Below are 13,332 nucleotides of genomic sequence, written 5' to 3'. Positions count from 1 at the left end.
GAGCTCCGGCATCGGGGCCAGGCCCTGAACCCGCCGCTGTCAGGGGCTGTGCTGTACATAGAAACCGTTGCTACGGCTAAAGGATGCTATTTCCGTTCGGTCTCCGGCTGCAGGGGGCGCTCGGCCCTCTGGATGCTGGAAAGAACGTGCCTTGGTGGGAGATGCCCAGGTTTCTGTGAAACTAGTGAATTCATAGCAGTTTGCACTAGAGGTATTATTGATAAACTGATTAGGAAATGTGGGAAATGGATGTGGGTCAGGATGATGGAGTAGAGATTAAATCCAGCTACAGACATAATATGGAAGATTTACCTAATCATAGATAAAAACTGCAAATAGATGTGGAAGAATTTTAAAGAGGGCATATAAATTGTATAATTTGCTTTTTGGAACCTGAGAATTAACATTTGTAATCTTGAGAATGTATGTCCCACCAAAAAAAAAAAAAAGGGGGACGGGGGTGAGGTGGGAATTTTCGAACAATTCTCAGAGAAATGTTAAAACAGTTTTCAGAGTGAAATTCATTAGATTATGTCTTAAGAGGTGGCTCTAGCCTGTCAGATTTTTTTATTATAACTATGTTTTATTTAAATCACAAAATAGCAAGGTTGAAAGATACCTTAAATTCTATGTAATCCATTTTAATCCCACTAGATGCTTAAGTCTCTCCCATCAAAGATCCTCCAGCCTCTTTGGACAAATTCCCCAAAGGCAACCCATTCTATTCTGGGCAGCACCAGTAATTAAAAAGTTCATCTTGCGTTCCTGAAACTTCCATCCTTAAGGCTATTCTTGTGATAAGAGACATTCATCATGGTGGGCCCTGCAGGTGTGGTGTCATGTGAAAGCCACAATCTAATTTCTCAGGTGGGTTTCATCCTAAAGTTGAACTGTCATCTATATTCTATCCCCAAGTCAAAGCCAGCAGATATATGGAGGAGAAGCTGACAGAGCAACCTATTTTTCTGCAGAGGTCTGATACTTGACCAGACTCTGAAAGGGCAGTCTTGCTGAAGGAAAACCTCCTAGCGAAGTAGACTGTCATGGTTTGAATTATGTCCCCCCAAAAATGTGTGTATCAGTTTGGCTAGGCCATGATTCCTGGTACTGTGTGATTTTCCTATATGTTGTAAATCCTGCCTCTATGATGTTAATGAGGGAGGATGGGTGGCAGTTGTGTTAGTAAGGCAAGACTGGATCTACAAGACTGGATTGTGTCCTGAGGCAATCTCTTGAGATATTAAAAGACAGAAGTGAGCAGTGAGACAGGGGACCTCATACCATCAAGAAAGCAGTGCCAGGAGCAGAGCGTGTCCTTTGGACCAGGGTCCCTGCGCCGAGAAGCTCCTAGTCCGGGGGAACACTGATGAGAAGGCGGACAGAGAGAGAAAGCCTTCCCCTGGAGCTGACACCCTGAATTTGGACTTTTAGCCTACTTTGACTGTGAGGAAGTAAACTTCTCTTCATTAAAACCATCCACTTGTGGTATTTCTGTTATGGCAGCACTAGATGACTAAGACAGAATCTGATACCGGGAGTGGGGTGCTGCTCTAACAGATACCTAAAATGTGGAAGTGGTTTTAAAACTGTGAATGGATAGACGTGCGGCAGTGACAGAGGACCAGCAGCAGCAGAGAACCTACAACAGCAGAGAAGCAGTAGCAGCAGAGAACCAACAGCAGCAGAACCAGGAGACCGGTGAAAGACGGCGCTGGAGCTGACCCACTGGAGCGAGACAGCTGAATGCCTGTGTGCAGGAGGCTTCCTGGCAGAGTGGGGTGCCTCCAGGCACTTACCGGTGGAGCTACTGAGCTTTGGAACACTTGCCCCAGCAGGGCAGATGCGGGCTTGAGGCCCGAGGGCCGAGAGGCCATAGGAAGCAGAAGCTGAAGAGACAAGGGACGCAAGAAGCCGAGTTGCTTCAGTCTCAAAAGGTATGGCTATGACCTCAGGGGTTTCAAAGGGTGGAGCCATGGCCTCTGTTGTTTCTAAGGGTGGAATTGTCACTGGAATGGACTAGGAGAATGGTGTGCCTAAAGCCAAGGGAGCAGAGTTGCTGTCCCAGTGGGCCTGGAAGCCCAGGGCTGAGGGGCCTCCACTCAAAACCCAGAGACTGTGGCCAATACCTAGAGTCTGGAGGGCAGGGCTATTGTGTAAATTGTCTCAGAGAACAGAAGATTATTTTCAAAGCCTTGAGGGCTAATGTAATGTGTTCTGCTGACTTGCTAGGTGCCTGTTATCACTTCTTTTCCTCTTGTTTCTCCCATTTGTAATGGAAATGTCTACCTTGTGCCCGTTCTGCCATTGTCCCTTTGGAAGCAGATAACTTGTATTCTAGATTTCACAGATGAAGAGGAATTTTTGGATTTTGGACTTGGAGTTAAGACTTTTGCTATGATATGATGGGGTGAATATGTTTTGCATGTTGCAAGGATGTGATTTTTTGGGAGCCAAAGGGTGGAATGACATGGTTTGAATTATGTCCCCCCAAAAATGTGTGTATCAGTTTGGCTAGGCCATGATTCCTGGTACTGTGTGATTTTCCTATATGTTGTAAATCCTGCCTCTATGATGTTAATGAGGGAGGATGGGTGGCAGTTGTGTTAGTAAGGCAAGACTGGATCTACAAGACTGATTGTATCCTGAGGCAATCTCTTGAGATATAAAAGACAGAAGTGAGCAGTGAAACAGGGGGACCTCATACCATCAAGAAAGCAGTGCCAGGAGCAGAGCGCGTCCTTTGGACCAGGGTCCCTGCGCCGAGAAGCTCCTAGTCCGGGGGAACACTGATGAGAAGGCGGACAGAGAGAGAAAGACTTCCCCTGGAGCTGACGCCCTGAATTTGGACTTTCAGCCTACTTTGACTGTGAGGAAATAAACTTCTCTTCATTAAAACCATCCATTTGTGGTATTTCTGTTATGGCAGCACTAGATAACTAAGACATAGACCCACTGCTACTCTTTCTTCTTTGTTTTTAAAACCACAATCCGATATGGCTTAGAAACCTGAAAAACCAAACCTGTTTCTGTCGAGTTGATTCCGACTCACAGCAACCCTATAGGACAGAGTAGAACTACCTCATAGGATTTCCAAAGAGTGGCTGGTGGATTCGAACTGCCAACCTTTTGGTTAGCAGTCAAACTCTTAACCACTATGCCACCAGGGTTTCCATATGGTTTAGTGAGTGGTTTATAAAAAACTTTGACAGTGACCCAGAGTAAGAAATATATTTTAATTTGCATCCACATGAATTTATACACACATGTACATATAACTTCTGTTTACATAGGTAAGAACACTTTTTACAAAACAGTATTAATGTTACGTGCCAGGCAATGTGATTTTTTTTATTCTATTCTATCTACATCAGTTTGTCATACTGTAGTTGCTTGCGTGTTGCTCTGATACTGGAAGCTTTGCCACCAGTATTTCAGTATTTCAAATACCAGCAGGGTCACCCTTGGTGGACAGGTTTCAGCAGAGCTTTCAGACTAAGACAGGCTAGAAGGAAGGACCTGGCCGTCTACTTGTGAAAACATTGGCCAGTGAAAACCTTATGAATAGCAGCAGAACATTGTCTGATATAGTGCTGAAAGATGAGCCCCTCAGGTTGAAAGGCACTCAAAATGCAACTAGGGAAGAGCTGCCTCCTCAATGTAGATTTAAAAAACAAAAACAAAAAACCTTCGCCGTCAAGCTGATTCCAACTCATAGCGACCTCATAGGACAGAGTAGAACTGCCCCATAGGGTTTCTAAGGAGCAGCTGGTGGATTTGAACTGCCGACCTCTTGGTTAGCAGCCAAATGCTTAACCACTGCGCCACCAGGGCACCCTTCAAAGTAGAGTCGATCTTAATGACGTGGATGGAGTCAAGCTTTAGGGACCTTTATTTGCTAATGTAGCATGACTCAAAATGAGAAGAAACAGCTGCAAGCATCCATTAATACTTGGAATGTGGAATGTACGAAGTATGAATCTAGCAAAATTGGAAGTGGTCAAAAATGAAATGGAACACATAACCATCGATATCCTAGGCATTACTGGACTGAAATGGACTGGTATTGGCCATTTCAAATCAGACAACCATGCGGTCTACTATGCCGGGAATGACAAATTGAAGAGGAATGGTGTCGCGTTCATCATCAAAAAGAATAGTTCAAAATCTATCTTGAAGTACAATGGTATCAGTGATAGGGTAGTATCCATACGCCTATAAGGAAGACCGGTTAATATGACTATTCTCAAATTTATGCACCAGACACTAATGCCAAAGATGAGGAAATTGAAGATTTTTATCAACTTCTGCAGTCTGAAATTGCTCAAACATGCAATCAAGATGCATTGATAATCTCTGGTGATTGGAAAGTTGGAAACGAAGAAGGATTGGTAGTTGGAAAACATGACCTGGGTGATAGAAATGATGCCACAGATCACATGATAGATTTTGGCAACACTAAAGACCTCTTCATTGCAAATACCTTTTTTCAGGCAACATAAACGGAGACTGTACACGTAGACCTCACCAGATGGAAGACACAGGAATCAAATCGACTATGTCTGTGGAAAGAGACAATGGAAAGGCCCGATATCATCAATCAGAATAAGGCCAGGGGCTGACTGCGGAACAGATCATCAATTGCTCATATGCAAGTTCAAGTTGAAGCTGAAGAAAATTAAAACAAGTCCGCAAGAGCCAAAATATGACCTTGAGTATATCCCACCTGAATTTGGAGACCATATCAAGAATAGATTTGATGCATTAAACACTAATGACCGGAGACTAGACTAGTTGTGGGAAGACATCAAGGACATCATACATGAAAAACACAAAAGGTCATTAAAAAGACAGAAAGAAAGAAAGACAAGACCAAAATGGGTGTCAGAAGAGACTCTGAAACTTGCTCTTGAACGTAGAGTAGCTAAAGCGAATGGTAGAAATGATGAAGTGAAACAGCCGAACAGAAGATTTCAAAGGGCAACTCGAGAAGACGAAGTAAAGTATTATAATGAAATATGCAAAGACCTGGAGATAGAAAACCAACAGGGAAGAATACGCTTGGCATTTATCAAGCTGAAAGAGCTGAAGAAAAAATTCAAGCCTCAAGTTGCAATTTTGAAGAATTCTACGGGTAAAATATTGAATGACGCAGGAAGCATCAGAAGCAGATGGAAGGAATACACAGAGTCCCTGCACCAAAAAGAATGGGTCGACATTCAGCCATTTCAGGAGGTAGAATATGATCAAGAACCAATGGTACTGAAGGAAGAAGTCCAAGCTGCACTGAAGGCATTGGCGAAAAACAAGGCTCCAATGAGAAAAGTGGGGTGCAGAACTCAAATTCTAGTAAAAAGACGAGACTTAATGGTCTGACTGAGACTAGAGGATCTCCAGAAAGCATGGTCCCTGGACTCTCTGTCAACCCAGAACTAAAACCATTCCCGAGGCCACCTTTTCAGACAAAGATTAGACCGGACTATGGGACATAAAATGATACTCGTGTAGCTCAAGAAGATACATGAGACTAAATGGGTAGTTCCTGTCCAGAGGTGAGATGAGAAGGCAGAGAGGGTTAGGAGCTGGTTGAATGGACACAGGAAATCAGGGGTGGAAAGGAGGAGTGTGCTATCACAGTATAGGGAGAGCAATTCGGGTCACATAACAATGTATGTATACATTTTTGTATGAGAGACTAACTTGAATTGTAAACTTCCACTTAAAGTACACAATAAAAAAAACAAAAACCAAAAAACGAGGCTCCAGGAATTGATGGAATACCAGTTGAGAAGTTTCATCAAACAGATGCAGTGCTAGAAGTGCTCAGTCGTCTATGCCAAGAAATTTGGAAGACAGCCCCCTGGCTAATCAACTGGAAGAGATCCATATTTGTGCACATTCCAAAGACAGGTGATCCAAGAGAATGTGGAAATTATCGAACAATATCATTACTATCACATGCAAGTAAAATTTTGCTGAAGATCATTCAAAAGTGGTTGCAGCAGTACACTGACAGGGAATTGCCAGAAATCCAAGCCGGATTCAGAAGAGGGTGTGGAACAAGGGGTATCATTGCTGATGTCAGATGGATCATGGCTGAAAGCAGAGAATACCAGAAAGATGTTTATCTGTGTTTTATTGACTATGCAAAGGCATTCAGCTGTGTGGATCATAACAAATTATGGATAACATTGTGAAGAATGGGAATTCCAGAACTTAGTTGTGCTTGTGTGGAACCTGTACATAGACCAAGAGGCAGTCGTTTGAACAGAACGAGGGGATACTGCATGGTTTAAAATCAAGAAAGGTGTGTGTCAGGATTGTATCCTTTCACCATACTTATTCAATCTGTATGCTGAGCAAATAATCCAAGCATCTGGACTATATGAAGAAGAACGTGGCATCAGGATTGGTGGAAGACTCATCAACAACCTGCGATATGCAGATGACACAACCTTGCTTGCTGAAAGCAAAGAAGACTTGAAGCACTTACTGAGGAAGATAAAAGACTACAGCCTTCGGTATGGATTACACCTCAACGTAAAGAAAACAAAACTCCTCACAACTGGACCGATAAGCAACATCATGATAAGTGGAAAAAAGATTGATGTTGTCAATGATTTCATTTTACTTGGATCCACAATCGTCGTTCATGGAAGCAGCAGTCAGTAAATCAAATGACGTATTGCATTGGGCAAATCTGCTGCAAAAGACCTCTTTAAAGTGTTAAAAAGCAAAGGTGTCACTTTGAAGACTAAGGTGCGCCTGACCCAAGCCATGATATTTTCAGCCACCTCATATGCATGCGAAAGCTGAACAATGAATAAGGAAGACCGAAGAAGAATTGACACCTTTGAATTACAGTATTGGCAAAGAATAGTGAACATACCACAGACTACCAAAAGAATGAACAAATCTGTCTTGGAAGAAGTACAACCAGAATGCTTCTTAAAAGTAGGGATGGTGTAAAAAAATACAGGCACCAAAAAAAAAAAAAAAAAGTAGGGATGGCGAGACTTAATCTCATGTACTTTGGACATGTTATCAGGAGCGATCAGTCCCTGGAGAAGGACATCATGCTTGGTGAAGTAGAAGGTCAGCAAAAAAGAGGAAGACCCTCAACAAGATGGATTGACACAGTGGCTGCAACAATGGACTCAAGCGTAACAACGATCGTGAGGATGGCGCAGGACCGGGCAGTGTTTCGTTCTGTTGTACGTAGGGTTGCCATGAGTCGGAACCAACTCGACAGCACTTAACAACAACAACATTCTATCTCATTTTAAAAGAATGCGGATTTCAGATCACTAAACTGATTTCATGGGTTGATACCTGCAGTTTGGAAAGCACTGGTTCAGTGGTTAAGTGAGTGAGATCTGTAGTTAGCCTACTGAGATTCAAATCCTTAGTTGACTACTAAGTAGCTATGTAGCCTTGAACAGTTTACTTACTGGAAACTTCAACTTCCTCATATGTAAAATGTGAGTAAGTATTACCTTTCATGGGAGAAATTTGAAAATTAAGTGAGATAATGCATATATGGCACTTAGTATTTAGCTTCATAAATGTTAACTGTTTTTGTCATTATCATTCTCTACTTAAAATAATATCTACCTGATACAGTACTTGAAGGATTAAGTGAAGTAATATATGTAAAGTGCTTAGAATGGTGCCCTGCACACATTAAGAACTATGTAAGTATTTCTTACTGTTATTATAATTATCCTCATTAGCAGCAGGATCACTACGGTGAAGCTGTCCAAGGCCTTCTTATTCCCAATTTAGTTCAATTCAGCAAGCATTTATGAAGGGGTATGAAGAGTCCCTGGGTGGCACAAACGATTAAGCACGTGGCTACAAACCAAAAGGTTGGCAGTAGGAACCGACCCAGAGTCATCTTGGAAGAAAGGCCTGGTGATCTGCTTCTGAAAGCTTACAGCCATGAAAACCCTATGGAACACAGTTCTACTCTCCAAACACATGGGGTTGCCAAGAGTCAGAATCGACTCCACGGCAACAAGTTTGGTTTTGGTATGAGACACTACTTATGCTAGTCCTGAATGTATGAAAATGGATAAAAGTAGGGTCTCTCACAATCTAGAGGGGAACACAGAGAAATAAATATAATTAAAATATGTGCTATGTAAGAGGTATGTACAAGTGTGTTAGAATACAGATCTGGGAGCTGTTCGTTGATGGGAATGAGTGAGAGGGAATATAAGAAGGCAAAGAATGGGAAGAGAGTGATGTTAGGGAGAGTTAAAAGGATGCTACTTGTGTTTGTTCTGAATCACAAAGGGTGTCTGGGAGTTTAATAAACAGCTAAGGTGGAAGAAGGAGCCCTGGTGGCACAGGGGTTAAGCACTCAGCTGCTAACCGAAAGGTCAGTGGTTCGAACTCACCAGCCGCTCTGAGGGAGAAAAATAAGGCAGTCTGCTTGCATAAAGATGACAGCTTGAAAACACTGTGGGGCAGTTCTGCTCTGTCCCATAGGGTCACTATGAGTCTGAATTGGCTCAACAGCAACCGGTTCATGGTGGAAGAAGATCATTCAAAATCAACATTAAAAGATATCTTAAAAAAGCAGTTGAGCACTAAAACCTGCTTTGCCATTGTATTCCAGCTTTGTGTGAGTGAAGACTGGGTGAGATAAGCCATACATGGCACATAGTAATTTAGCTCCATAAGTGTTAACTGTTGTTATCAGGGAGAAAGAGTTTAAAAGGAGTACCTTCTTCTTCCCTGGAAAAAAGCTGTCCATCTCTTTTTCTATAAAAATGAAGAATAGATATTACAGAAATACCTAGATGCTTACTACTGTCCAAACTGAGTATTACTATATAGTTAACCGTTGGCCTGTACTGTTGAATATTTCAGCCATGACTGCGAGAGATTGTCCATCATTGTGGGGCTTTGGAACAACAAAAACATTTAAAATTCCTGTTGAACATTTGGATTTCAAATATATTGAAAAATGTTCAGATGTTAAACACTTGGAAAAAATTTTTTGTGTGCTCAGGTAAGCATTTAAAAATTGTTTGATGTTTCAGTAAAAGTCTGTTGATTTTAATTATATTGTTTCTGCTTTCTAAAAATTAAAAGTTATAGTAAAAATATTGGAGACAATTTTCAAACATTAAGGCTGTTCGTTGGTCTTGTCCATGTTAGGTTTCAAAATAGTGGTTTTGCTCCTGCGGTTAGGTTTTTTTTTCCTCTGATTAACATAAATATTTTAATACCATCCTTAGTATTCAATTAATTTCTGTACTTTATTTTGCCTGCAGAGTTTCAAGAAAATAACTGAATAATGCAGAGAAACAAGTGCATATGCTAATTGATTTTTAAGGGCTGACTTTGCAATATTGGATTTTTTTTTACATAGCGCAAATATATACAACAAAACATTCACCAATTCAACAGTTTCTGCATGCGCAATTCAATAACATTGTTTATACTCTTCATGTTGCACAACCCTCATCCTTATCTTTTTTCTAATTATTCTACCACCATTGATGTGAACCCAGCATCCCCCAGGAAAAATTCCTTCTGTGTTTAGCTTTGAGGGTTCTGACTAGGTCTACTTCCAGCATTAACAATTAGTATACCAAAAAACCGTTGCCACTGAGTCGATTCCAACTCATGGCAACCCTATAGGACAGAGTAGAACTGCCCCATAGGGTTTCCAAGGAGTGGCTGGTGGATTCAAACTGCCAACCTTTTGGTTAGCAGCCATAGCTCATAACCACTGCACCACCAGGGCCCCGGCAATTAGTATACAAGAGGGTATTTTTCTTGCTTCTTCCCTATTTTTTCAGAAAAATGTAAAGTAGCTGTGCAAGTGGCTGTTAGGACGTAAGGCTGCCTCACCAGTTCTTTGGCACTCTCCATACCATCTGCCAGCATAGGTGGCTGACTCACAGCAAGCTGATCAGAAGGAGGATGGTGGGGAGGCCTGAAGGTGGCATCAGAAGGCAAGGAATCCAGACCTTCTCAGGGTGACAGCCTGATTGTCAAACTGTAATGTGCATCAAATGTTCTTGTTAAAAATGCAAAACTGAGGGCCACATTCCCAGAAATTCTGCTTCAGGAAATCTGATGTGGGTCCCAGGAACCTGTGTTTTTAACAAGTGCAGGGGGTGGGGAGCTGATTGTTATACAGGTGGTCAGAGGAACCCACTTTAAGAAACACTGCCCCTTGGAGTACCAACCTGTGACACCTGTTCTGGATTTCTTGGGAAGTTTTCATTTGGAGAGCAGAGTTCTATTGCAGAAGACAGTTATAGAGCATGAATACTCCTTCCCATGGCATCAGTGGTTCAGTATTCCCAATGCTCTGCTGTGGTTCTCTCCTCATTCTTCTGACTCCCTTCCTTCATTATCACTGTGTTCTTCTTTTCTTTTTCTCTTTCATCACCTTCTATCCTCTTTTCTCCCTAAACATCCCTGCTTGTCCCCAGCCAGAGTTGATGTAATAACCTCATCATTTCTGAAATGGAAGATGAAAAATCTTATCACTGTTTTCCCTTTTGTTTTTCTCAGCAGGGTAAGAATATTTTCATTCATATTTAGTCAAGGTTTAATAGAGAACATGAGAAGTTTATGGGATGAAAGAGTTTGAAAACCACTGTTATAATGTTTCAGGTGCCCTGGTGGCACAGTGGTTAAGTGCTTGGCTGCTAACTGAAAGGTTGGTGGTTCAAACCCACCAGCTGCTTCTTGGGAGAAAGATGTTGCAGTCTGTTTCCAGAAAGTTTACAGCTGTGGAAACCCTATGGGGTAGTTCTACTCTGTCCTGTAGGGTCTCTATGAGTCAAAATCAACTCTACGGCAATAGGTTTTTGTTATAATGTTGATGCAAAGAAATCCTATGATTAACCTAATTAAATCATATTGTATTGAGTTGGAATTATTTTTTAATATTTAATTTGTAAATGGATTTATTTCTATTTTTCTAAAAAAATTAAGAGTAAACAGAACTACAAGAGAAGGGGAAAAGATTGCTTTTCCTTAAAAACAAATAAAAAACCAATGTCTCAGTTTAGGAAGAAACTATTCCTTGAGTGGTTAAGTTTAGAGGCTTTTTTGTTTAATCAGTGTCTGTTTCATTTATTCCTGTGCCTTTGAAAAAAAAAATTGAATTACAAACAAATTCCTCACTGGAAAGAAGTCCAAATTCTCACTCTCTCTTTGTCTCCAATATTGAATTTCCACTTATAAGTTTAAAATTACCTTATGCATAAAAGTGATCATATGTGTGTTAAAGAGGAGAGAAAATGTTATTTATTCAACTTTTTAAGTGTGTGACGGTAATTGGTTTCTTTTTTTTTTTTCCTCATTGTATCACTTCATCGATTAACAGATAAAAGTAGAGGTTGTGCTAGTTGGGGAGGGTGGGTGGGAAGCCAGCAGAGCAGCCCAGCATTTGGCCTTGTGCAAGGACAGCCCTTGAGATCTCCCAAGAGCCCCTCGGCTCCATGGAACTCAACTAGTAAACAATCGGCCTCGATGATCTCCAGATATGGCTCTAACTCTCTAAAATTCTGATTTTTTTTTTAAGGTCTGGTGAGGAAGGATATTACCCTGAACTTACAGAATTTTGTGAAAAGCGCCTTAAAAGCTTAGCTCCTCAAAGTAGAGCTTTGAGGAAAGATAAGCCTGCAGCAACAGCATCCAGTTTTACAGCAGAAGAATGGGAAAAAATTGATGGTGATATAAAGGTAATGCCAATATTTGATAAATATTGTAGTGACATTGTATATGCATGTACTTCACTTATTGAAATCCTAGCCTTCTTGTCTGTCAATAAAAGGCTTTTAGTGGTAATTAAACCTGTTGCCATCGAGTCAATTTTGACTCATAGTGACCCTATAGGACAGAACAGAAGAGCCCCATATGGTTTCCAAAACTGTAAATCTTTACAGAAGCAGACTGCCACATCTTTCTCCCACAGAGTGGCTAGTGGGTTCGAACCACCGACCTTTCAGTTAGCAGCCGAGTGCTTAACCATTGCTCTGCCTGGACTCTCTTTCGTGGTAATTATTTAGGTAGTATTGGTTGCTTTTTGCACCCAGGAAAATATTGTGAATGCCTCTGTGTGTGTGTGTGTGTGTGTGTTTTAAATGACTAAATAATATTCCATCCTATGAAAAATCATAATTTAATTTAAAAAAAAAACTTGTTGCCGTCGAGTTGCTGCTGACTCATAGCAACCCTATAGGACAGAGTAGAACTGCCACATAGAGTTTCCAAGGAGCGGCTAGTGTATTCGAACTGCCAACATTTTGGTTAGCAGGCAAGCTCTTAAGCATGGTGCCACAAGGGCTCCAAATAGCCCTCTATGAATAGTGTTTTTTCACAATTTTTTTTGCACCACCCTAGTTATTTCCTCAGAATAAGCTGTTAGAATTCAAATTACTTAATCAAAGGGTTTGAATATTTTTTGAAATTTTCAAATAGGGCTTGAAACCTATTTCCATGTTCTCCAGAAAAGTTGTACCTTTGTACTCTCCCTCCAGCAGGACCTGTAATGATGACCCTCTTTCACTCCTGATGTTGGTCATTTTTATTCTGTGTCTTAATTTCCTGATCAGTCTGGCTAGAGGTTTATCAGTTTTATTGATCTTTTCAAAGAATCAGCTTTCGTTTTCATCAGTTTTCTCTATTGCTTTCCTGTTTTCTATTTCACTTCTGCTCTTCTTTTTTTTTTTTTTTTTGATTTCCTGACTTCTGCTTACTTTGGATTTAATTTGTTCATCTTTTTGGGGGGTTTTAGGATGGAAGCATATAAATTGATTTGGGACCTTTCTAATATAAGCAATTAACACTTTAAATTTCCTTCTAAGCACTACTTTAGTTGTATCTCACAAATTTGGTATGTTGTGCTTTCATTTACATTTAGTTAAAATATTTTCTAATTTTTCTTGTGATTTCTTTTTTTGGGTTATTTAAAAATATTAAATATCCAAACGTTTGGGGATTTTTCAGATATCTTTTTATTATTGATTTCTAGTTTAATTCCATTGTTGTCAGAGAAGATACTTTGTATCATTTCAGTTGTTTTAAATTTATTGAGACTTGTTTCATGGCCCAGTAAGTTCTTTACCGTCATGAATGTTCTGTATCCACTTGAAAATAATGTGCATTCTGCTTTTGTTGGGTAGAGTATTTTTTTAAACTGACTCTGGAAAAACAGGTTTTTTGCTTCACTTTATTTTATTCAGCATATTTTTCTGGGAGTGATTAATACATTTCAAAACAATTTTGAAGTATATGTATTCTCTAACTCAGAAAGCTAAATTTTTAAGACTTTCAGCTTTCTCATTTTACCATTTCATT

The 13,332-nt window shown here is 40.5% G+C and overlaps 1 protein-coding gene across 1 annotated transcript in view; it reads left to right on the top strand.

Annotated features, from left to right (window-relative positions):
* The first annotated feature begins 8,876 nt into the window (after nucleotides 1-8,876).
* The window catches only part of SPAG1 (sperm associated antigen 1), a 92,079-nt gene continuing 87,623 nt past the window's right edge, over nucleotides 8,877-13,332 (top strand). The window contains exons 1-2 of the mRNA XM_023726040.1: nucleotides 8,877-9,016; nucleotides 11,555-11,714. Coding sequence (XP_023581808.1) covers nucleotides 8,877-9,016; nucleotides 11,555-11,714 — 300 coding nt within the window. The remainder of the gene's footprint in view (nucleotides 9,017-11,554; nucleotides 11,715-13,332) is intronic.

This window comes from Trichechus manatus, unplaced genomic scaffold, assembly GCF_000243295.1.
Source record: "Trichechus manatus latirostris isolate Lorelei unplaced genomic scaffold, TriManLat1.0 scaffold00009, whole genome shotgun sequence".
Lineage (NCBI taxonomy): Eukaryota > Metazoa > Chordata > Mammalia > Sirenia > Trichechidae > Trichechus > Trichechus manatus.
The sequence above is the reverse complement of the archived record's forward strand: the minus strand, read 5'-3'. Positions and strand labels throughout refer to the sequence as shown.